This window comes from Nannobrachium achirus, assembly GCF_963921795.1.
Source record: "Nannobrachium achirus genome assembly, chromosome: 8".
Taxonomy (NCBI): domain Eukaryota; kingdom Metazoa; phylum Chordata; class Actinopteri; order Myctophiformes; family Myctophidae; genus Nannobrachium; species Nannobrachium achirus.
The window spans coordinates 16,907,831-16,931,313 of NC_137817.1; the positions used below are offsets into that span (position 1 = coordinate 16,907,831).

The window sequence follows — 23,483 nt, forward strand, 5'->3', positions numbered from 1 at the left end:
CCTTTCTTTCTTCTTTTTTTAAATATTTTGGGGCTTTTCTGACTTTTTATTCATAGTACAGTAGGTAGACAGGAAACAGGGAGAGAGATGGGGAGTGACATGCCGCAAAGGTCGTCGGGATCGGGATTCGAACCCGCGACACGCTGTTAGGCATCAGAGCCTATGTGGTATGCACCTGGATCGCTAGACCATCATGTCGGTCTGTGTGTGTTTGTGTAAATCTGGCCGCCTGTCTGTGTGTTTGTCCAGAGCCAATTTTGGAACTCATTGGAAAAAAAATAAGAAAATAATCTGTCTTGAGAAATGAGTCCAGAGCTAATCTCGCAAACCACTGGACGGCTGAAAACAAAAACAAAAAACTAATGCAACATAATGGGTAGATCATCATGATTTCAGCCTTCACCTCTTTACCAACAGGTAATGCCGAGCCACACAACCAATCCTGGAGATGCCGAAGAGAAGAGACATTCTTGCCATCGTGTTGATTGTGCTACCCTGGACGCTGCTCATCACCGTTTGGCACCAAAGTGCTATTGCTCCCCTCCTCGCCATCCGCAAGGGTAAGCATTTGCCACCCTCTATACAAAATGTGTTGGCTTTACGGAAGGAGCCACTGTAGCAGTAGCACTTTTAATTGCATGCATGTTGCTGCTGGACTTAAATTTTCCCCTAAAACCTGATTTTTAAATATATTATATATATATATATATATATATATATATATATATATAGCTAAATCTTTGAGAGATTATATTTTTCTATTCATTATAACAACAAAATGAACAACATGTCTACAGTCTACATGTCTACTATTATTACATTATGCAGAATAATGAAATGGGGCTTCTTCAATGACTGCCAATGTATCATGCATGAAGTGGGCCCTTGAAACCTCACACGCCACTTCAGATTTATACAAAAGGCTGTTCGTTTAGAGGCCCTTAGTCACAAAGACCATCACCCCCATCAGAACTCAATAACACTTGCTCAGTTAATAAAACAGCTTCAGTATGGACTGTCTGAATGCAGTATAAGGATACAACCCTATCTCATAAATATTCAATTAACAGGGTAATGATTTTTTTTAATTAATTTTACACATGGGGGGAATTAATTCTGCATATATAACTGATTGAACTACCTTTATGTTCATGTGTTCAAGTGTGTTGTAATAATTAAACCTGTGAAATATAAACGATATAATACATATTGTGTATGTCACATGTAACATCTTTATAACATTCCATTGTCTTTTGTTCTATATATCTCTGCCCACGAGATTGGTCTACTATGAACGCTTGGCCTTTACACTCTTGTCTATGTTGCTCATTAGCATTGCACTGCGTTGTCCACACCCGAACCATTATTACACTGTGGACCATCTATTCTGAGCGTGTGCTTTGAGTGAAGCTTAATCAGACAAAGCAGAGTTATGGCATGTGTAGTGATGCGCGGAAGCGGGGATTGAACCCGGGGCTCCCACTCGCCAGACCAACGCTCAAACTGTCGTGCCAATAGGGCTGAGCCCGATTGGCAGGGCTGTTGTGGGCTGGTACATGGCTGTACTAACTATGGGGGCTACACATGCATCAGTAGAGCATTTCACTCATCTCTTGTCCATTTCACGATCTTAATTACATACCACCTAGGTTACTCGAAAGGGAATGCAAATCAATTTCATAGCTCCCTTAAATGACCTCTCTCCACTCTTTCTCACACGCACGCCCACCCACGTGCGCGCGCGCGCACACACACACACCATTCACCACAACAAGAGACTGCAAATTAGTGTGAATTGTCAGTAAGCTGCACCGTGTACAAACCTAAATTGGAGAGACAGTAAATCAATAGGACTGTTTTCCTCCTATATTACCTTTGAAGTGGAATGTAAGTGGAATAACAAACAAAAACTGGGCTTACACAAATGAACCCACTGGCAGCCCACTTCTTATTTTTTTTTTAAACCTGCTTATTGGTGGCGTTTATCTCAGCTATTAAAATAGTGTGAAGTACAGTAAATTGTTAATCACAGATTAGCATGTCACAATTGTCTACTTTCTTTCTGACGGGCTAATGTTTTGGCACCTACTGTCTTGAATTTTCCTCAGGTAGTCCGCCTCCATCTGCTATTAAAAAAGTATTTGTTTTTTAGCTCCTCTTAAAATGAGGAGCTGACGGTTTTGGCAGTGTTTGTAGCTGGCAGCTTATGTCTAACATCTGGCCATCAGCAGATTGTGTCAATCTGTGGCACAGAAAAATCGTCTTTATGTTTGAGGTGCGAATGGCGCTCAAGCAGAGCAGTGATAAAGATTGCCATTAGGCAGTGGCACAATGAGGGGAGAAATTAGCAACCTTAATGATTCTATAATTATTCTATCCATCATAGCGGCCTATTGGGGCCACTGATTCATACAATTTACTATTGGGGTATAAGCGTGCTGTATGCCACCACCATTTGCACCTGATTAGCTATAGTTAACTCTCCAACCTAAAGTTAACAAAAGTTATTTGTGCTTTACTTTACAAAACAATGCCCAAACCTGCATGTTAATAATCTCAGTTTGCCTCAGAGATTTACTGTGACTCACCACTCCACTTTCTCCTCCATATCACTTCACCGTCTTTCTTGTCATTTTCATTACCTTAAAGAGGAATTAAAGGAGTTTTATGTATAAAGAAATCTTGTAACAAAAAGAAAAAGCTAAGAAATTCGACCATTATAATAATGGTGGTATAAGAGCAGCAACAACACTAGTATATCTGAACTGTCGCTGGAGTAGTGGGAACGTTGCCGTCGCCCCCCCACAATGTTGTGGCCCTCGGCTTGGTACCATAGACATAATTCGGCCCTTGGGGAAAAGTAATTGCAGCCCACTAATCATTTTTTTTTCTTTGACCACTGTTATGGTGTTGTTTCTATGTTAGCAGCAAATATAAGGCTGTATTACTTCAGTATTGGTTTACTTACCGCGAGTCATATCGTCATCGCATATCGCATGTTTTCCCAATATCATGCAGCCCTAACATGCATCATCACACCACCCCCAACCCTTTGCCCCATGTCTCTGTCCATCCAGCTAGCTGTGTTGTGTCCTCTCACAGTGCCTGCTTTCGCTTTTTGCAGCCTGTCACCACCTAGTAAAAGAGCTCTTTATCATACCAGAGAGGCTTGCAGTCCACCGACACCGGCTCTCAGGTACACTTTACACCCCCATTGGGTTTGAGTCACCTGAGGAAAAACAATACAGTGGGGCAGGCCCAGGGGTGAGTTAACGCACGCTGTGCATGTGTTCTCACAGATGACGGCGGCGATGGCAAGAAGGAGGCGGGCGGCCTGACGCAGGACTCCAAGGAGTACTGCTCTTCCTCCTCAGACAAGGACATTGTGGAAGTGGTGAGGACGGAGTACGTGTACACTCGGCCGCCGCCCTGGTCCGACGTGCTGCCCACCATCCACATCATCACCCCGACCTACAGCCGCCCGGTGCAGAAGGCCGAGCTGACGCGACTGGCCAACACCTTCCTCCACGTGCCCAACCTGCACTGGATCCTCGTGGAGGACTCGCAGAGGCGGACGCCGCTGGTCACGCGCCTCCTCCACGACACGGGGCTCAACTACACGCACCTCAACGTGGAGACGCCCAGGAACTACAAGCTGCGGGGCGACACGCGGGACCCTCGGATCCCCCGGGGGACCATGCAGAGGAACCTGGCGCTGCGCTGGCTGAGGGAGACCTTCAATGCCAACAGCAGCCAGGCGGGCATAGTGTACTTTGCGGACGACGACAACACCTACAGCCTGGAGCTGTTTGAGGAGGTTAGTGTGGTCCAACACAGCAAGTCAGCCTTGTTACTGAGGAAATGCCCTCATGATACCAAGCTTGACATCTTACTGCCTTTTCAGGGTCGTCTTATGGTTATTTTATAGACACTAACACAGCACCAACAGCCTGGAGTCATTTGAGGAGGCTAGTGGTAGCAGTGCATAGAGATGTGTGGTGGCATGCCAGGAACATCTTGAAAGGAGCACTTCATCTTCATAATACTTATTCCCAATCAGTATATCACTTATTTCAGGCCCACTGTGTACAGTATAGTTCCAGAGTCCCCTCATGCCCAATGGCCAGTGCAGGTCTGTGTATTGTTTTTATACATTTATTTTATATCATAATATGGTATAAAATAAATAAGAAATATTTCAATAAAATACATCTATATGGTTTTAAATTCACATTGAGTGCATTGGATTTAAAGTGGACATTGTTAGAGAAGATAACATAATGTGCTTTTGTAATTAATGCTCACGCACACACGCGCACACACACAGACACAGATATTCATCATATGCGACAAGCTGTCAGCACTGTTCCCATTTAGTAAACAACACTTCAGCTGCACCAGCTACACAGGACCTCATCAAACAGCATTGTTGGGGAGCATTAACGTTGTGCTGTTGATAAGAGGCAGAACATAATGCATGTTGCTGAGTAATTCTGTGGACGATACTCGGCAGTAGCTATTAGCTAATGCATATTCATTTTTCAACAATTGCTGAAAACTATTTAAACTTCTAGAGCAGTGGTTCTTTTTCATTTCAAGGACCTCCATAACTCTGAAAGTGTGGAAACAAAATGGACCTCTGAGTGTCCATTTGGTTACAACTGTACACTCTGAATCAACATCGTTACCTCAGGTTTACAGGTATAACGCAGTGGTTGTTGTTGTTCAAACGTATTTTTGGCTATTTCCATAAAAAGAGAAGGGGAAGAATACGAGGAGAGGCAGGGGGCAAAGGGAAGAGAGAAAAATTAAAAAAAATCACACCCAGTGTGAATTGAGCGGGGCCATTGAGCATTGTTAAACTATATGAATTATTCTGTTGTTCATTAATGTCAAGGCTGCTCAACAGCGCCACTTGGTCACCCAGCGGTATTGCAGTTGTTGCTACTCATACGGCCTATAATATACACATATACATACCTACACACTCAGTTAAGCATTGGAGCGCTGAGGCATCGCTCAGAAATCAACATCTATACGGTACACAAAGTAATAAGTACCTGAGGTAAGACGTAAGCGTCCTTAAACTCAGAGTTACAAACCTGTAAAGGGTCCATTTGGATCCCTCAAGGAACCCTGACTGAGGGCCCCTGGACCTCACCACTGTTCTAGAGCCTTAAGCTGGTTGCACACTGCTGCGTTTTTCGGGCCGAATATCGGAGTGAATTTCGGAGCGCGCAAAAAAATAAAATAAAATCAACCTCACGTTATGTCAGTCACATATGCACACTGCCGCCCGTTTCACGCACCACTCGGTCCCTTGCTCTCTCCTTGCCCTGAAAAACGCATTTCGCAACGAAAAACGCAGCAGTGTGCAAAGACCTCACGTCATGTGTTTTTCTTTAACCAAATGAACCCTAGCATCCCAATTCTGGGCATTTCAAAATAGGCAAACATTTGCCTGAAAAAAAGAAAAGAAAAATGCAGGCTTAAAAAGAGAATAGGTAAATAGTGTATAAAAGGGTTTAAGTAGTTAAATTATGGTACATCACCACACATAAAATTGTTCAAAGAATTTTGAACCACTTTCCCTGCCTTTAACAAGCATAGTCAGCGGTACACTGAACTACCGGAGAGACGTGCAGGGGCTAAGTAATGAGTACATCGTGGGCCCATCCGTCTTGACATCAGTTGAATTACCTGAGCAGACGTGGTCAAGGTTCTCTAGGGTATTAGGCTCGGGCCTTGTTAGTAGTGCGGACAGGAGAGGCGGTGGTAAATGGAGTGCTGGATATTGACGGCATCTGTCATTACCTTTCTCTGGGAATCAGCGCGAGTGCTCCGTCTATCTCACTCTCTGCCCTAGCTGCACTCTTCCATCACCTCCAACAAGACTATTTATGTGCTCGAGTAACAGCCCTTAGGGGGGCCAATGCAGACAGAGAGAGGGAGGGAGGGAGGAGAAGCAAAGATGCAGAGGAGAGCATAGAGCCAGGGAAAACGAGAAGGTGAGAGATGAGAGAATGTTACGGAGGGAGAGAAACATAAAATGGATGGAAGGAGGATGCCTGGTGGCTCTGCTAGTTAGTGCACAGATCATGCTCTCCTTGTGAGCGGTGAGGACCCCAGCTTGAATCCGACTCCGTCTCGTACTGTATGTTCCTCTCTCTGCTCTTGGTTTCCCGTTGTAACAGCCCAAAATATACCCCACCCGGCCAAACTATACCCAGGGTTTAAGTGGGCTAGCAGTTGTATAAAAGTCCAGAATATACCCCTCTAGCCCAGATTATAACCCTTTGTTTATGACACAAGGAGGGTATAATCTGGACTAGAGAGGTACTTAATCATGCATTACTAAAATAATTCTGATGTCAAAATCAATGGGGGTATAGTCTGACCTAGCCTGTTTCATACCCTGGGTCATAAAACAGGCTAGCCCACTTTAACCATGGATATAGCTTCGGCAGGGCTATTTTTGGGCCGTTACACCGTCTCTCTACACTCTCCAAATAAATAAAGAATACAAATGTTGAAACAATAACTTTAAGAACAGTAAGACGAAATTAATGGGAGAGAAAGGAGATGAGAGAGGGAGTGAGAGTGGAAGAAGACAGATGCTAGGTTTGATGTCGGCAGTGCCTGCTATCCTAGTTGCAGGTGGCACTTTACTTGTTTTCTTGGCAACACATTTTCTTGACTGCTGTTGGTTGACTAGGGTTCACGCAGCTTACTTCGATCTTGCACTTTGAAAGTAGCTCTCGATAAGAGCATCTGGTGACAGTAGATACTCACAGCAAACATTCAGCTGTCTGTTATCAACCTGGGAACCGGTGTTAAGTCCCTGCCCCTCAAGTAAGGAGACAAGGGGTGAATCAGCAATGTGCCTTGCTCTGTGATAAAAGTTGAGATCTGACACACATGTGCCAATAGAATCAATACGAGTAAACCGCATGAAGTGTCGATTGCACTGTTCCACATTAGGCTACAGCACTGCACAAGTAAATTAAAAGAATACGTCTAAAGCCCTTTGCACACAGGACAGTTGCGTTTTTTTCGTTTGCTGCATGAATAAAGCGCATTGAATTTGGTGTGCAATGCTGTGCGGAATCGGCGCTGCGGATCCCAAAAGGAGTCATAAAAGGAGTGATGAGTTGTTTTACCGCATGCGACAAGACGCACGAATCGAACTGGGTTCGATCGAGAAAAAAACGCACGGCCGCAGCCACTCGTCGCACGGCTAATTCGGATCCGGTGTGCATGAGGTCGTAAAGAATCGTTGTTTTCTTTAAAAAAAATCACACTCGTGTAAACTGAGCGGTGGTGTGTGTGTGTGTGTGTGTGTGTGTGTGTGTGTGTGTGTGTGTGTGTGTGTGTGTGTGTGCCCCCTGTGTGTGTGTGTGTGTGTGTGTGTGTGTGTGTGTGTGTGTGTGTGTGTGTGTGCCCCATGTGTGTGTTTGTGTGTGAGTGTGCCTGGCCTATGCCTGGCCTATCCTGAACAACAGCGCCCCTCCCTTAACATGTGTGGCCAGAAAAGGTTACTGCAGGCTACATACCCGGAGACAGACAGACAGACAGACAGACAGACAAACAGACAAACAGACAGACCCACACACACGGCCACGTATAGGAGCGTTGTGACCACCGCTCAAAAATGAAATTGTCGGTTTTATCCGTGCGGATAAACGCGCCTGTGTGCAAAGGGCTTTACTATATATGACATTTCACAAGCTGATCTTTTGGTTCCATTACCAATTCTCTGAACTAAGCAGGCAAGCTAAATGCTTTCAGTGTGACCAAATGCAATTTATGCTTAATTTCAACGGGGAGGAGGATGTGTACTCTTTAAAGGCTCTTTTTAGGTCAAATTCTTGTCCATGGGGAGCTGTGTCGCTGTGAAGGGGCACGGTCACCGACTCCACGGCAAATTGTGAAAATTAAAATAGTTCATGAAATATGCAGGCATTGCACAGTTCAACTACATCCCAGTAAAGGTCAGCATGAATTATTAAGGTTTCATAAGAAATGCTTATGTCGCCTCTCCAAGCCACAAAGCTTATTTACTGCACACCTTATCCATTTCCCCTGCCATCTGCATACCCCACTATATACTACATACAGTATATGCCACGGTGCATATATATATATATATATATATATATTTATATTGTAATGCAGGTGCTACAGTATGTTGTTCCAATGCCTCATGTTGCATTATTGCGATCGTAGGTAGCAGTTTACTATGAAACCCAGCAGATCCTGTCCGTCAGTGAGTGAGTGAGTCAGTCAGTCAGTGAGTAGGTAACGCCTCGATGTCTATAGCTGACCTGTTGTGACATCACATTGTTGACTCAATGACCAATACAGCCTGTTCTGGTAATCATACTGTATATGGAGATCCCTGATGTCATCAATATTAAGCCCATATAGGCCCAAATATGGACGCTCCATATGGCCAAAACAGAATTAATTTGCAAATCAAGACTGCTGAATATCATCACCTAGATATCCATATATGAAGATCACGACACTGACCTCATCAAACCCTGGATATCCATACATGGAGCTGACCTCTACATCTGATTCCCAGATGCCAACCACACCCTTTTATGCCCATCAATATTAAACCCATATCTGGGAATACCCATACAATAGAAATATCTTCACTAGACTTCACTGGTCAAGGATCCAAATAGTGGTACTGTGTAGGGACGGTTCAGTTCAGTATACAACCCTGTCTCCATCGCTGACATTGTGAACATTACCAGTCTCCCCTCTTTCAGGTGCCGTACATTGATTAATGCACCTGGATGTGTGCCTTCCTTCCCTTTTTAGAGTTTAGGATTTGTTCCCTTTGTTCCTCCTGGCTGACTTCAGAACTGCTGGCGCCTCGTCTCTGTAGACCCATGTGCCTGTGCTCCACTAAATGGAGCAAGCAAAACACAGCGCGCGCGCGTGTCCGACACACACAGTGTATCGAACACCTGTATACATAAACACACATGCACGGAGACAGAGACACAGACACACACACACTTACATGCAAAGACATACAGTACATTAAACACATACTCATGCAAGCGCAGCACATGCATGCACACAAATAGGAAAACTCAGCACAAGCATAGCCATACGTGTATATCCTCCCAAGTGGTATTATAGTTTCAATTGCTAGGCAGTCAGAGGAAGACAAGGGTTTTTATTTTTTAGCTCGTCCCAATATTCCCACAAGAGTCAACAGCCAGAACACTCACTCTAACATTTTTACTCTAGATAGGGAAGTGACAAGTCTCCTGACAACGCTGGCAGATTTATTCAGTACAGCCACGTCTACGAGAAAGCAGGCACTAGACACAGATGCAACATGGACAGTTGACTGTCCTGGGATCAGTATGGTTTATATGGACGCAGGCTAGGAGACAGGAGGAGGAGAGGGCTGAGACATATATTACTGCTGGAAAAAAGCAAGAACATAATGGTCAATACTTTAAGCAGCAGTACCAGACCTGCTGGTCTCACAAACGCACAAAACATCACATACCCTGCATGGGCGCGCATGCACGCACGCACGCACACACACACACACCCCTACCTCTTGCTCGCTCTCTCTATCTCTCCTTACACCCTTAACACCCACAGCTCGTTAAATGGAACTATCCTGGCAAATCTTATCTGGGTTTCTGGGCGCCATTGCTTTCACTAAAGTGAAAACGGGTTTCTGTTCTGAACCCCCAGTCTTGCTCCAATGCACTTCAGACTCTTGTGCACTCTAATCCCCTGCACTGACCGCACAACAGCTTATCAGTACCCCCAGTCAACCTAATATACCGGTAGGTTGACTGGAGGTACACATTCAAATGAAGAAATATAAAAAGACAGCGTCTAGCATACAGTAGGCCTACAGTAAACATGCAGAAATCTCATTCATGCATGCACGCACACGCACACGCACGCACACACACACACACACACACACACACACACACACACACACACACACACACACACACACACTTAGTAAATAGACTAAGCCCCCATGCCCCCCCCCCCTTTTTTTTCTTTCTTTTTCTTTCTGCCTTTGTATTTGATGTTATGCTTTTGAAACTGATATTATCCTAGATAAAGTACTATGTTCTATCCGTCTGTCTTTCAATGTTATATGAGATACTTAAAGTGTGGTTCCTGTGGAAATAAGCCTCGGCTTTCTAGGATCTCCTTTTAGTAGACCTTGTACCAGTGATTTGTACTGTCATGAAACTGTACTTTTTTCTATTGCAAACTTCTAATAAATTCTTCAATCAAAAACACACACACACACACACACACACACACACACACACACACACACACACACACACACACACACACACACACACACACAATACTAAGTCGTGAATAGCAGATCTACAAGCTCACAACGTGCTTTGCTACAGAGACACCACTGTCCTTATTTGTGTGTCATAGTTTGATGATAATGACTCTGCTGTATTTTGAATGTCATCCTTTCCTCATTACAGTACATACAAAAACATCCCTTTTGTTATCGTGCAGCTCTTGCCGCCAATGCTGCAGAACAGAATTGACTACAGAGAGGCACACAAAAAAAGGGCTGCAAGAGGATCTTTTGATGATGCGAGATTAAAGGATGGGCGGGTAGGGGACTTGGATCCGTTATTCTCAGCCTTTTTAACTTCAAGAACCTACAGTTTGAATGCATTATAGACCACGGACCCACATTTGATATGAATTCCTTTCATCTCTGAGACCCCAATCTGTACTACTACACTACAACCAGTAAGGGTCCATTTGGTTCCGTTTGTACAGTCTCCGAGTTACAGACCCATGAGGGTCACGAGGATGTTTCCTATCAAACATTTAGCTGGGACCTCCTTAAGGACCCCTGGGGGTCCCCAGACCTCACATTGAGAACCAGTTACTTAGATCAGTAGTTCTCAAATGGAAAGGACCCCCAAATTGATATGTATTTGGCCGCAGCGCCCCATCTGTAAATGTTTTGTGCCAGGGATGGGGAAAAGTTTCCAAACATTTTCCAAAAGTCTTCAAAAATAGCAGATGTACAAGCTTACAGTGCAGCACGAAGTGACGCGATGTGAGCTTGTAGATCAGCTATTTTTGAGTATAAATGTATAAAAACGTATAAATGAATAAGTGGTTAAAAAAGAAACCCAAGGGCTTGGAGGAAGTCACTCAGCCATGTTTTATGCAATTGACGTCAATTATCCCGCTTATTACACAGCAAATACTTTTTATAATGATTTAATTTGTCCATTTTATTTAGGTGGTTACGATTTACAGTATGTAAACACTGTCTCATACTCAGGTATCTCAATTGTATTGTTATGATAAAGACTTGGAATGCACAGGTTCAAAATTGACCTTTTCTTTGCCATCATTGTACAGTAAATCATCATAATAAAGTTAGGTGGCTAGTTATCCTTTTGGCCCTAAAAAACTGTTGTGGAAAAACAACCAATACAGGCCTGTATTGGTTGTGTGACATCTGCTTATGTCACTGGTCCAGGATTTGGATGGTTCTTAGCTTAAAAGTACCTTTTAGAACAGTGTTATACTCTTTCACTGAAAGGAAAGTGGAAGTGAAAAGATTTAGATCTCTCATGTGCTCATGGAGGTGAGTGGTGTTGCCATCGTAACAACAGACAGCAACACATCAAATCTTACAATCCCTTAGAAAAAGCATGAAGTTCTGACATATTCAATCTGGGGGTAACGTTCAACAAAAAAAACGTTGTTGTACTGTAGCCGGAAAATAGGTCCAAGTACAGTTGTAACCCAGGTCGGTTTTACTGGAGAATAGACTGTTTAAGTGGCTAAAGATTTTGTTGTTATAGTAGTTGTCAGTTTTGTGGCACAGAGGATAAATCTGTAATGTGTCAGTACAAAGGTTCTTGGTTCAAAGTTGTTTTTTTGTTTTTACAGATGTACTGTACATGCCCAATCCAACAGACATTGGCATAGCCTGCCCACAACCATGTAGAATATGCCTTAAGATATGAAAAGGGTAGCACATCTCAAATCACAGAGGACAGAATACTCACCAATTCCACAAATGTATTTGGCTCACATCACAAAAAAATGATGCTTACAGGTTTCGGCAAAGAGTTTACAGCAGACTCAACTCAAGCAATGCTCTGAGGAAAGCTCTTTGCCAAAACGTGCAAGGTTTGTGTTTTTGTGTGTGTGTGTGTGTGTGTGTGTGTGCGTGCGTGCGTGCGTGGGCGTGGTGAGCCAAATGAATACGAGGAAATAGGAGTATTTTGACCTCTTTGATTTGAACTTTGAGATGTGCTACCTTTTTTCTGGTTTATTGGATTTTGGGTTTAGCGCTCCACTGAGAACGCCACCCTAGAAGCACAACCTCTCTTACTAACTCATTTGCCATCTTTCAGAATGGGCCATGGTAGGAACTTCTGTTACTGACATTTGATGTACAGTACACTCCTGGCTTACAGTCATTTTACAGATTTGTACTGTACAGATTAAGTAATGCTCACTGTGCTCACAATGTCTGCTTGTCCTTCCTCTCCTTTTCTCTGATGTCACCTTATTTCCTCTCCCCCTTTCCACTCTCCTCCTCCCTAGATGAGAACAACTCGGAAGGTCTCTGTGTGGCCTGTGGCTTTCGTGGGTGGTTTGCGCTATGAGTCGCCCAAGGTCAATGCGGCAGGAAAGGTTTACGGCTGGAAAACCGTGTTCGATCCCCATCGGCCTTTTGCCATCGACATGGCAGGCTTCGCCATCAACCTGCGGCTCATCTTGTTTAAGCCTCAGGCCTACTTTAAGCTGCGGGGGGTCAAGGGCGGCTACCAGGAGAGCAGCCTGCTCCGAGAGCTGGTCACGCTCAATGACCTGGAGCCAAAAGCGGCCAATTGCACTAAGGTAATTCTAATTCTTTTCTCTTCACACTCCATTTGTTAGAGACTTACATTTGCATTTTATGCACTTAGTCGACACGCTTATCGGTAGTAATTTGCAATGGCTAAGGAGGTAGACGTGCAGTATTTTGCTTAAGGGCTCGGCAGGATTACACGTGGCTGTCATGGGGATTGGACCGTCAACCTTTCTATTACAGGACACCATGCCACCCACCAGCCAACGAAGAGTGCCGAGTAGACATATCGTTGCTGTCGGACAGAATAATCAAATGAATGCCCTACTTAGACCTGTCGCACAAATGGAGTGCAAATAGCAGATCTACAAGCTCACAATGTGTCACCATATGACATGTGAGATTGTAAATTTTCACAATTTTTCAGGTTTTTTTTTTCAACCCAACAGCAACAATGTTTTAATTTTTTTGCCATGTCCACATTGCATGGCATAACTTTGCATGAGTAGATAAACCTAATGGCACACAGATCCAGTTCTACTCGACTCCTTTTATTAGTTACAACAAGCACAAATGTATTCATAAAAAAACAAAAGCCCTTGCAATTTCACATACATATTAAAAATGTGGTTCTTCAGCATCAAGTTGATGACCAAACAAAGTAATGCTGAGATGAGTTAATGATGCATAAACAATAATGGCTAAGCTCTTTAATGCAGTTTTTAAAAAGTAAAAAAAAAAAAAAACTGATATCCACCATCGGTATGATGTTATCAGTATCCATACAGTACTGGCTAGTCTGCGTCATAAAACAACTTTGTTCATTCACATTTACAACAGCAATGACAATTTACGACCAGCACATTAAGTATCACACTTAATGTTCCGTTTAGGCTTGTAAACTGTAATCTGTGGCCATCCTACATTTCTTTGTAAGTATTGCTTAACAGCCTGGTGCACTGCTTTCGTAGGCGGCTGCCCCCATGGCCAATAGAAAGATCATCCAAAAGACTGCAAAATGCACATCTTCCCTCTAAAACGTTCACTTTTGAAAGGACGGACTGAAACGTAACCCATAATCTAAGCTTTCACTTGTTCTTACACAGAAGTGCAGACTTTGTTCACAGTGTATGAGGAGAGAGCAGGAACAGGACACAGTAGTACTGTAGTAGATACACATGTTGACATAAGCACCAATTACTTGAGAAATGCCGCAGAGCAGAATGAGAAGGAGTCTCTCAGGAAAGTATGTCAATAATTTATACTTCTGAAAATCAATCAAGGCTGCTTGAAACACAAGTTTTACATTATACCTCCACACACGCACACGCACACGCACACACACACACACACACACACACACACACACACGCACAGACAGAGAGAGAGGCACACACACACATACAGTACATGGCGCTCGGCGTAGGTAGCATCAGTGTCAATGGTGCTCAAACATTTTCATGTGAAGGACCCCCGCTGTGAGCTTGTATATCTGCTATTGTTCAATAGCTAAAGTATAAAATAATTAAGGCCCCAGCCCCCTCAAACCTTGGGCCCACTTTCCACCCCCCCCCCCCCCCCCTTGTGACGCCCCTGGCATCAGTAGTGTGCCCTCCATGCCCATGCCACCTCCAGCCTGCCCCCTGCCTGCAGCCTTTCTGGACAGCTCCACTAAAACCTGTCTCTGGGCAGACTCGGACAAAGGTGTTAACTAACTACAATGAATCCACACCACCCACCCACTCACACACACAGTATACAGAGACACCCACACTTGCAGAGAATGAGACGCCTTCAGCCAGTGTTTTCTCCTGTACATCTGTGCCGTTCGGAGGGGTCACAAGAAAGGCTTTCGAAGAGGGGAATTGGTGGTTAGGAGAAGGGAAACGTTACGTCATGCTGTTCAGAGTTGAGGCTAGGGACAGACAATAGAGACGGGCGGAGGGCGAGGAGAGTCGCGCATGACCAGTTCTCCTCCTTATAAACAACCTTCCTCGGATGTGAGTGCAATGATTAACCCTCCCCTACACCTGAGCAAAGTGGGAGTGGGCTCCTGGCGTATCTCAAACTCAGCCCCATGCATTATTCATCACCGGGGTGAGATGAAAGGGAATCAGTGTGTTCCAACAGGGAGAAGAGGAGGGGAAATGAGCTTGGTACTCTTTAATGCCCCGCCACCACCAGCAGCAGCCTCCCCTCCCCCGGGCTCCACTACTCCACCAACCCATCATCCCATTCCCCTCGCACACCCTTCCATTGCTTATTCATTTTTTTTCGCTGTCCGGGGCCAAATCATCCCACTCCAAGTTGTCGATTGGACCCTGCATTATACAGCCAAAAAGAAGTATATTGCAGTCAGACTTGTAAAGAGCCATAACAGTGTTACAAGCAGCGTGCCTTAGCTCATACATATAGACTCATTTTGAATGGGTTCTCGGCAAAAGACAGCCATTATTCTATGGACAGAAGAGGACTGATGTATACAGCAAAGGGGAACGGCAGCAACATCTTCATGTGCTGGTGCAGGGGTGCTGTCTTTATATACTATGTGTTCTACTAATGCAGAGTGCACACTAAAAGTAGCTCTTTGGAATTACACACAAGCCTTATGGCATCATAGTGCTTTCCTTGCAGCTAATTGGGAGATATAACACTGGCAAGAACATCAGGCACAGCCAAGGATTAAAAGGAGCACATGCATAGGAGTGAATCCTTGTTAGAAATGCTGCATGTCGCTAATTTGGTTCTGCTTTGTTATGTGTGTGTGTGTGTGTGTGTGTGTGTGTGTGTGTGTGTGTGTGTGTGTGTGTGTGTGTGTGTGTGTTGTTTGTGTTGTTTTTTCCCCTCCCACCAGATACTTGTTTGGCACACAAGAACAGAGAAACCAGTCCTTGTTAATGAGGGAAAGAAAGGATTCACAGACCCCAATGTGGAGATTTGACCGTTTTCCACCTGAAATGGTAATTACAGAGGATAACAAAAAATTCATTGAGCATACAAATTCACTAGAGAATATGTATATAAAATGTTAAGGAGTCCATATTTTTACAACTTTTTCCCTTGATATAGCACAGATATTGTGTTTACTAATTCTAATATTATATTCTACTCTGAAGACTAGACTCTTCTTTAACTTGTCCCACTATTATTGGAAGAGATTTATAACCTCAAATCAATTAGTGATCAAAGGTTTTAAAAGGAATCACCGGATCAGTCTCAACAGCACAGGCATGGTAATGTTATTGCATATTAAGTGTAGTTGATTTTTGGTCTGATTTCAATTACAGCAGCTACTGACCATAATCAAAATGCACAAAATATAAACAACCCATATTAAATCTGCTCTCCATTTCTCAGGATGGCTGTATCCATTCTCTCCCATAGGTGACGGGTTTGGACCGAAGGAGAAGAGGGACGAGAGGCATAAAAAGACAGATTTCCTCACTCTCTCCCTCTTTCTCTCAGCGCTAACGTCTTGATGATGTCAGCAAAAGACTGCCTTTGGAATGTGTGGGGGATCTAATCCTCTTGACTGCATCTAAACACTCTTAATGTTGGGATTAAAACTGTACAAATGTATCATATTAAAGCACAGAATAGTACAAGATGGCAATATTTATCAGGTCCAATGTTGCCACTGCTAGCAGATGACAAAAAAGGGAGACTCCATGGGTGGATTAATGTGCGCCTGCACGGTACAACAGAGTACTCAACACAAGAGACAGCACAACTAAATGAAATGCATAGAACCAGCCAATTCAACACAACAAGCACGACTCGGCTGGTTAAGAAAACATCTGTGCCCCTCCAACACCCTCCAATAAGCGCGGGACTGAATTTGCACATGGTCGAGGCGGGAAGGTGGAAATAACAGGAACCTGATTCCACCTCAGTTTTAATGTGTGTGTTGGTGCTGGATGTGTGGACATGGCCTCCGCCATTAGTCTGGACAGCGTCATGGCTACAAGGACAGTTTGGACGATTAGTTTCCCTGCATCCACAGATTCAAAAAGGGAAAGAATGTCCTTTTTGTATGACAAAAAAAAAAAAAAATGTTTGCTTTAACTTAATTTAATAGTTTTCTTTTGGGTGTTTACATGCATTTTACTTGCTAGTTATAAATACTACTGACTCTTGCCTACATTTGACGCTTAGGTTGACATTATCCATTTCACAATATCATTCAAACTGTCCATACCCTTGAAAAGGAAACTGCTGTCTGAGATGGATCGCTGTCTGTGTTTATGGGCACCTCTTTTTTACATGTAGTAGCACTAAACATGTGCTGGGAGGTGTCCAGGCCATGGCTCTCCTTGAAAAGCAACTACTGGGAAGGCTGTGTGAGGTGAAGTGCTCTTATGCATAAAGTTGAAATCTTATTCGTTTTGAATGCTCACTGCTCCGAGTGCTGAAAACGCACTGAGCTCTCAGTGCAATCAGCAATGTGCAGCACCTGCCTCCCATTCCACTGCAAATAACAGACGCAATTTCCCAGTGGATATGTAACTTTATGCTTGTGACCTAAAGCCCACATGTAAACATCAAAATCCCAACAGTCAATTTAGCACTTAAAAATACTTGGACAATGTACTTTGGTGGCAACATATGTATATTAAATTAAAACAAGAACAATCAGAGGATCAGCGGTAAGATTGTCTTGGCTATAAATGAAGGAGCTTTTTTCGTAATATGTCACAGACACATTACAAGGTACATGTTCATCCGTTTTCTGCACATCACACTTCAGTTTGTTGCATTGTAATTAACTTCGGTGTATGACACATGCATAACACCAGAACAAGAGGTTCACACTGTAGCAGCAACGATCCTCTAAAAAAGTGATTAGACCCAAAGCAATCATGTTACCTTTCACAAGGTGTTCTATTTTTGCGATCTGTGACACAGCAGTGGAAAAGTGTCAAATTGAGAACAGCAGTTTGTGTACACAAACTTGTGACTAACAAGGGGCCGTTGGCAGGGTTTCGGTTCAGTATCATTGTAGTCCTTTAAAAAGGCTGTTGCTACTGCAAGCTTGTCATCAAAACAAATCAATAATAATATTTGATAATCATCTCTTTTCTTTATTTGTTTCCAGTTGTCCCCTTTCAAATACAGTATGCTATTATGCATATTAAGACTAAGATCTGTTTAGACAAAGACTATGAGCTAGACTGTGAGCTATTGGTTAACAGAGCTGGGTACCCTGATAATGCTGGACACTTGAACAAATGGAACTGTAGTCCTTTAGAATTTATGCATGACCCCAAATACTGTTGTATTCATGGCTTCCTTTTCAAGTGGTCTGAAGTGTAATAGCAGGTCGGTGAAAAGCACAGAATCAATTTAAAAAGCGTTTCAGTATCATCTTAGCAAATTATGCAGTAGTTAACTCAACAAAGCCTGCTCAGTGTTTGAAGACAGTATTATGTGAATTCAATTTCCACAAGAGTACGTCCTAGGAAACTAACTGATGAAGAATAAAATAAAGGATGCTAGATATGTTATGCAGAAGATAAGCCTGCCCTCTGCTATGTCAAAGTGCAGCATGGATCTTGGTACGGCATCCATCTACAATGAGGATGGCTTGCCCTGAACAATATTTTTCTGTACTGCATTTTGGGGTTATATCTTTTTTTCTTCTTAATGGTTACCATATTGGGCAAAGTTTCAAAATATCACTGTCCCTGTTTAGAATGCGACCTGTGCACCTAAAAAGGCTCTTGATTGAGACGTGCACAAACATGACATCATGAAGCCTACAATAATTTATGATTCGCTGCAGAGTAATTCCTGGAGTAAAAGCTCTTTGTCAGTTCTTTTCAACGAGCTGGTCGTGTAATGAAGCATGACTTGAGACTCCTTCCACTTTCTTGTTGCTAGAATCATCTACTGCACTGGTTCCCAAACAGTGGGTCACAGACCAATTTGTATGGGTCACGACTCAAATCCCATTTTCTTTTCCTACAAAAAATAAAATAATTTTTTCAAAAACATTTACCCTCCCTAAAAAATAACATTATATTTAGAAATAAAAAGGACATCTATAAGCTCTCAACGTTGCGCGAAGCGCCACATTGTGAGCTCGTAGATCTGCTATTTTCACTAGTTTGGGACGGGTCCCGGGCGAATGTGTAATTTCTCTTTTGGGTCACATGGTAAAAAAATGTGAGAACCACTGATCTACTGTAGCTGGTGTGTTTAGAGTTGGGGAAAGTGTATCGTAATGTTGCTGTTAGGCACAAATCCTGTAACTCCATATTTCATCTCTGTATGTCGTTGCCCTATTTTATACTTTGTCATATGACAGTTTAGCGCATAAGTAAAAAAGATAGCTGATCTACAAGCTCCCAATGCGTCACAATTTGACGTATTGTAAGCTTGTAGAACTGCTATTTTTGCTATGAAAATAAAATTAAAAGGGAGCTCAGGTTGAAGGTGGTTAAGCCCGTCTGTGGGTTTTATTAATATTGAACCAATGAAAAGTATTAAAAGAGCTTTTGACTGCATTGGATCCATCGGAACACAGGTTGTTTTTTTCCCCCCCCATTTCCAGTAACAGTTTTGGACATACAAGGTTTCTGCCTGACAGCGACGATAAGAGGGAGGCGCTGCTGAGTAATTCCCACAATAGAAGCTTGCAATCAATCCTTATAAAGTTATATAACTTAAGATATTATACACCCAATACAATATCGCCTCTATTTGATAAGTCATCATCCTACTACAATACACGCTAGCAGCCCTTATCTAGCATTGCCCGGCACAAGTGTAGCAAGCAACACTTGAAAGAGAGAGAATACCACACACACACAACCAAGGGAAAAGATTTTTCCTTTTTGGAGATAGTTCAGTTGTCAAGCCTCTGAAGCGTGGCCAGGGTTTCTCAATTCAAATTCCCCTATACCAGGAATAGAGCACTGAATCGTGAAAAGTTACAAAGATGTTACTGCCTTGGAGTTCATCAACTGGAAATACTGTGCTATTACGGGTTGCGCTTGGGATAGAATAACACTGTTGCAAACAATGACATGATTTCATGACAATCTGGCTGTTTTCATATTGAATTCATGAGACTGGGTTGTGAAAGGATGTGCCATGGAGATCATTAGACAAACTTATATTGTCCGTTGATCTGTTCAATTCAGCTCGCCCTTTATTTATATACATATATAAAAATCTACCGTAATATATTTATTTATGTATTTATTTCAAGAATGTATGTCCTGTGTGACTGAATTATAAGTGATGTTTCCCCTTTGCCCACAGCCACATGCCAATAGCAGGTTAGCAGTATCAACAAAACACAACTTGTTTTCACGTGTTTGGATGTTGTGCTGCATTGTTTCTTGAGGTAGGCTGATAAGAGTTATAGTCTGAACGGTCAACTACTAAATTATGCTGTTGCGATACCATTAAATATTAAAATTCTAACACTGTTCCACTCTCTCTGAATGCAGCAACCAAACCCCCCAAACCACCAAGCAATATTTACTGTAGCACTCAAGCAGCGTTCCATAGTCAAAGCTACAACAGCTTTTGTAGTCCAGATTATTCAGTAGTAAATGTGGTGAATGGTCATTGGTCATTCTCTGAGCCAGGCAAAGTCACGCTACACAACTCCTGCCTTTGCTCATAACCCACCCTCATCACCCGCCTTTATGTATTTCTCACTTCTGCATGTAAATCTCAAGATTATTCATTTGCCACAGTGGATCTTTGTCTCACAGAGAGAGACCATTATAAAGTTGAATTGAAAAAAATAAAAATAAACAAACAACTGAAAGCTACCTGCTCCGTTTCTTTCAATGACATTGTATATCTTTACATCCATTTTATTTTATTTTTCTAAATTGTTTTTTTTCTTGTACCAAGGAAGTTGAATAGGAAGTTGAGTTCCTGCCGGGGATGCTGTGCCTGTGGGCACTGGGGGCGTGTTCTCTCCTCCGCGTCATCAGTGCCCTAGGTGTGCTCCAACATACCCTAGGTGGGGTTGGCGAAAGGGCCTTTCTGTGTGGAGTTTGCGTGTTCCTCCTAGGGTAGGTACACTCATAAAAAACATGCAGTAATGCTGGTCTCTATACTGCCACCCTCTGGTAAACCGGGGTGCCTGATGGAGGGGAAAAGAACTGGGAATAACATGTTCCTTCCATGCGCTACGTCCTACTGGGGAGACTCCCCCCTGTCAGGTGATAAGAAGCAGCCAGCTCACTCCTCATGTATTGAAGGAAGCATGAACTCAGTTCAGGGCTCTCCCCAGGTTGGTAGATGGAGAGCAGTGCCCAGGATTACAGTTTAGGCAATTGGCACTGGGTGGAAAATGTGTTACAAAATCGTGGGATAAAACATACTTTTTATTTATTTATTTTATAAAGAAAACGTTAATGAAATGATGTTCGTCACATACAGAAAATGTAAAATGGCCATTTGGTTGACCACTCCACCAATCTCACAGCACAGGCCTTCCGTGTGCTTTGGTTTGGTTCCAGTTTGTCATTTCCTTTTTTCTGTGAGACATCTTTCCTGTACAGCTCCGCTTTATTGAACAGTAATGCATAGAATATCTTAATATATATATAAGTTATAAAAGCTAATTTTGCAATGGCCTTATTCTGGTGTTTTAACCTATGGAAAAGTACTGCTCTGCACAATAATACTGTGCCAGAATTGTATTAAAAAATGCAAAAAAAATATTAATATTAGGGAGATTTATATCTCTCCACATTATGTATGGCAGGGGTCTTCATCGGCTGAAGAAGGCCATGTAGGCCGAAACGTTGTGATTTTTTATTCCGCTCTATAATACATTTATTTGGGGAGCTTATAGACAGTGTGCGGACCTTTTCTTCTTTTCTAGTATTATTTTTTTGGTCCAGCACCCGTCGCAGTGCTTTTGGATGTGCGTGTATCCACAGACAGCTAGGGGTCTTCATCGGTCCTCAGATTTACTACTGGGGGGCCACCAAATATTTCTGTGATTTTTTATTTTATTTCTTACATTAACCACTTGATCCCCTAGCATTCATATTCTGCGGAGAACACTCCTGTTGTATGGTATTTACCATACTTATTGGTAAGTATACAAGAACCAGACCGTTACCAATAAATAAATAAATTGCCGCACAGTGGTAAATGGTGCAGTATGTTAACTTGTACACACAGTGTAGTTGTCACAACTATACAGTATGTTCCACTCCTGTTTATAATTATTGAAAGGGAAATAATAAAACAGACCAGAAAGACAGTATCTACAGCATCCAATAGGAAGGCATTGAGTAACAGATCAAAGATACCACCGGTGATCTTCAACTCCTGGCAGGGGGCTCATTGATATTGATCAGAAAAAATAATGTTAGCCAAATCAGACTTAAATCACCATATGTTTTCCTATTAATAATATAAACATGTGTTTCTATTAAAGGGGAAGACCACCCATTTTCAATATTGAAATATGTCATTAATATACCTTAGAGGAGTTGTGTGGAAATAAAAGTTCCCCCCCTTCTGTGTTGCCTAGAACTGGAGGATTGATTTTGGGGTTTGTACAGTATTGTAAAGTACATTGTGTGATGTCATCAAGTTGTACTTTACAATACAAACCCCAAAATCAATCTTCCAGTTCTAGGCAACACAGAAGGAGGGGAACTTTTTTTCTGTTTCCACACATCTCCTCTAAGGTATATTAATGACATATTTCAGTATTGAAAATGGGTGGTCTTCCCCTTTAATAATACAAACAGAGAGAAAGACAATATCATTTATAATTACACTAATGTCACTGGCGGTCATGTATGATCAATTATTGTTATTCTATTAAATAAAACGATTATTACGTATTAACTAATTAAAATCAACAAAAGTAATACCAGCACTGCCTGGCTGGCGGAGGGGAAAAAAGAGGAGCTGTAAGCAGCGAGATTAATCCGGATCATCACCGCACTGGTGTTTCCCGCCAGGAAGCAAAATGTCATGTGCAGTGAAGTGCATCGGGGCTGAGCCGCCATGTGTGTTCCCGGTAGACATCAGGATGTGAGAGGGATGAAGGCTCAGAGCCACCGCCCTCGGCCCCGTCCTCCCCTGCAATTCTACCATCATCCTCCCTCACCCCTGTCCCGTCCCCCTGTCCCTCCTCTCTGTCTCACCTCTTGTTCTCACTGAACGTCGACAGTCATGCCGTAGTCGGGGCTGCTGGCAAATTGGATTTCGCCATCTGCTTCCTGCTCTTCAAACACTGTGAGCTGTGATGGAGAGAAAGAGAGACAAGCTTGAGCAGCGAAGCAGCTGTCAGCAGAGCAGAGCAGAGTTGGTGGTTGTGGTTGATGAGTACTACGTAAACATGTGCGAGAGAGAGGGAGACCTAGCGGGAGAGAGAGGGAGAGAGATGGGGAATGAAAGAGTGATGATGGGAATTAAGAGGATGAGCGAGAGAGAGATAAGGCTTTTTTTCCCCCACAAAGCCTCGCATAGTTTATATCATCAAAGCTACAGGGGGCTGATCATCACCAGTAGTTATATATGCAAACTGTTGACTAGTAGGAGGTGTGATGTGAATGTCAATGTGGTTGTGTGGAGTGCAATAGCTCAAGTACAGTGCCATGGTGCCATGGTTCCCTATCCACTG

The 23,483-nt window shown here is 42.9% G+C and overlaps 2 protein-coding genes across 2 annotated transcripts in view; one reads left to right on the forward strand and one right to left on the reverse strand.

Annotated features, from left to right (window-relative positions):
* Positions 1–439: 439 nt before the first annotated feature.
* On the forward strand, positions 440–15,806 carry b3gat1a (beta-1,3-glucuronyltransferase 1 (glucuronosyltransferase P) a; the record flags this gene model as incomplete). Its single annotated transcript, XM_080731206.1, has 4 exons — positions 440–560; positions 3,300–3,817; positions 12,619–12,915; positions 15,720–15,806. Exons 1-4 carry the CDS (start codon positions 449–451, stop codon positions 15,804–15,806), a joined length of 1,014 nt encoding a protein of 337 aa, XP_080587332.1. The 5' UTR covers positions 440–448.
* A 6,278-nt stretch (positions 15,807–22,084) lies between these two features.
* Positions 22,085–23,483, reverse strand: part of LOC308289819 (beta-galactosidase-1-like protein 2) — a 37,833-nt gene continuing 36,434 nt past the window's right edge. Inside the window, exon 19 of the mRNA XM_080731585.1 lies at positions 22,085–23,100. Within this exon, the coding sequence (XP_080587711.1) occupies positions 23,014–23,100 (87 nt within the window). The 3' untranslated portion in view covers positions 22,085–23,013. The remainder of the gene's footprint in view (positions 23,101–23,483) is intronic.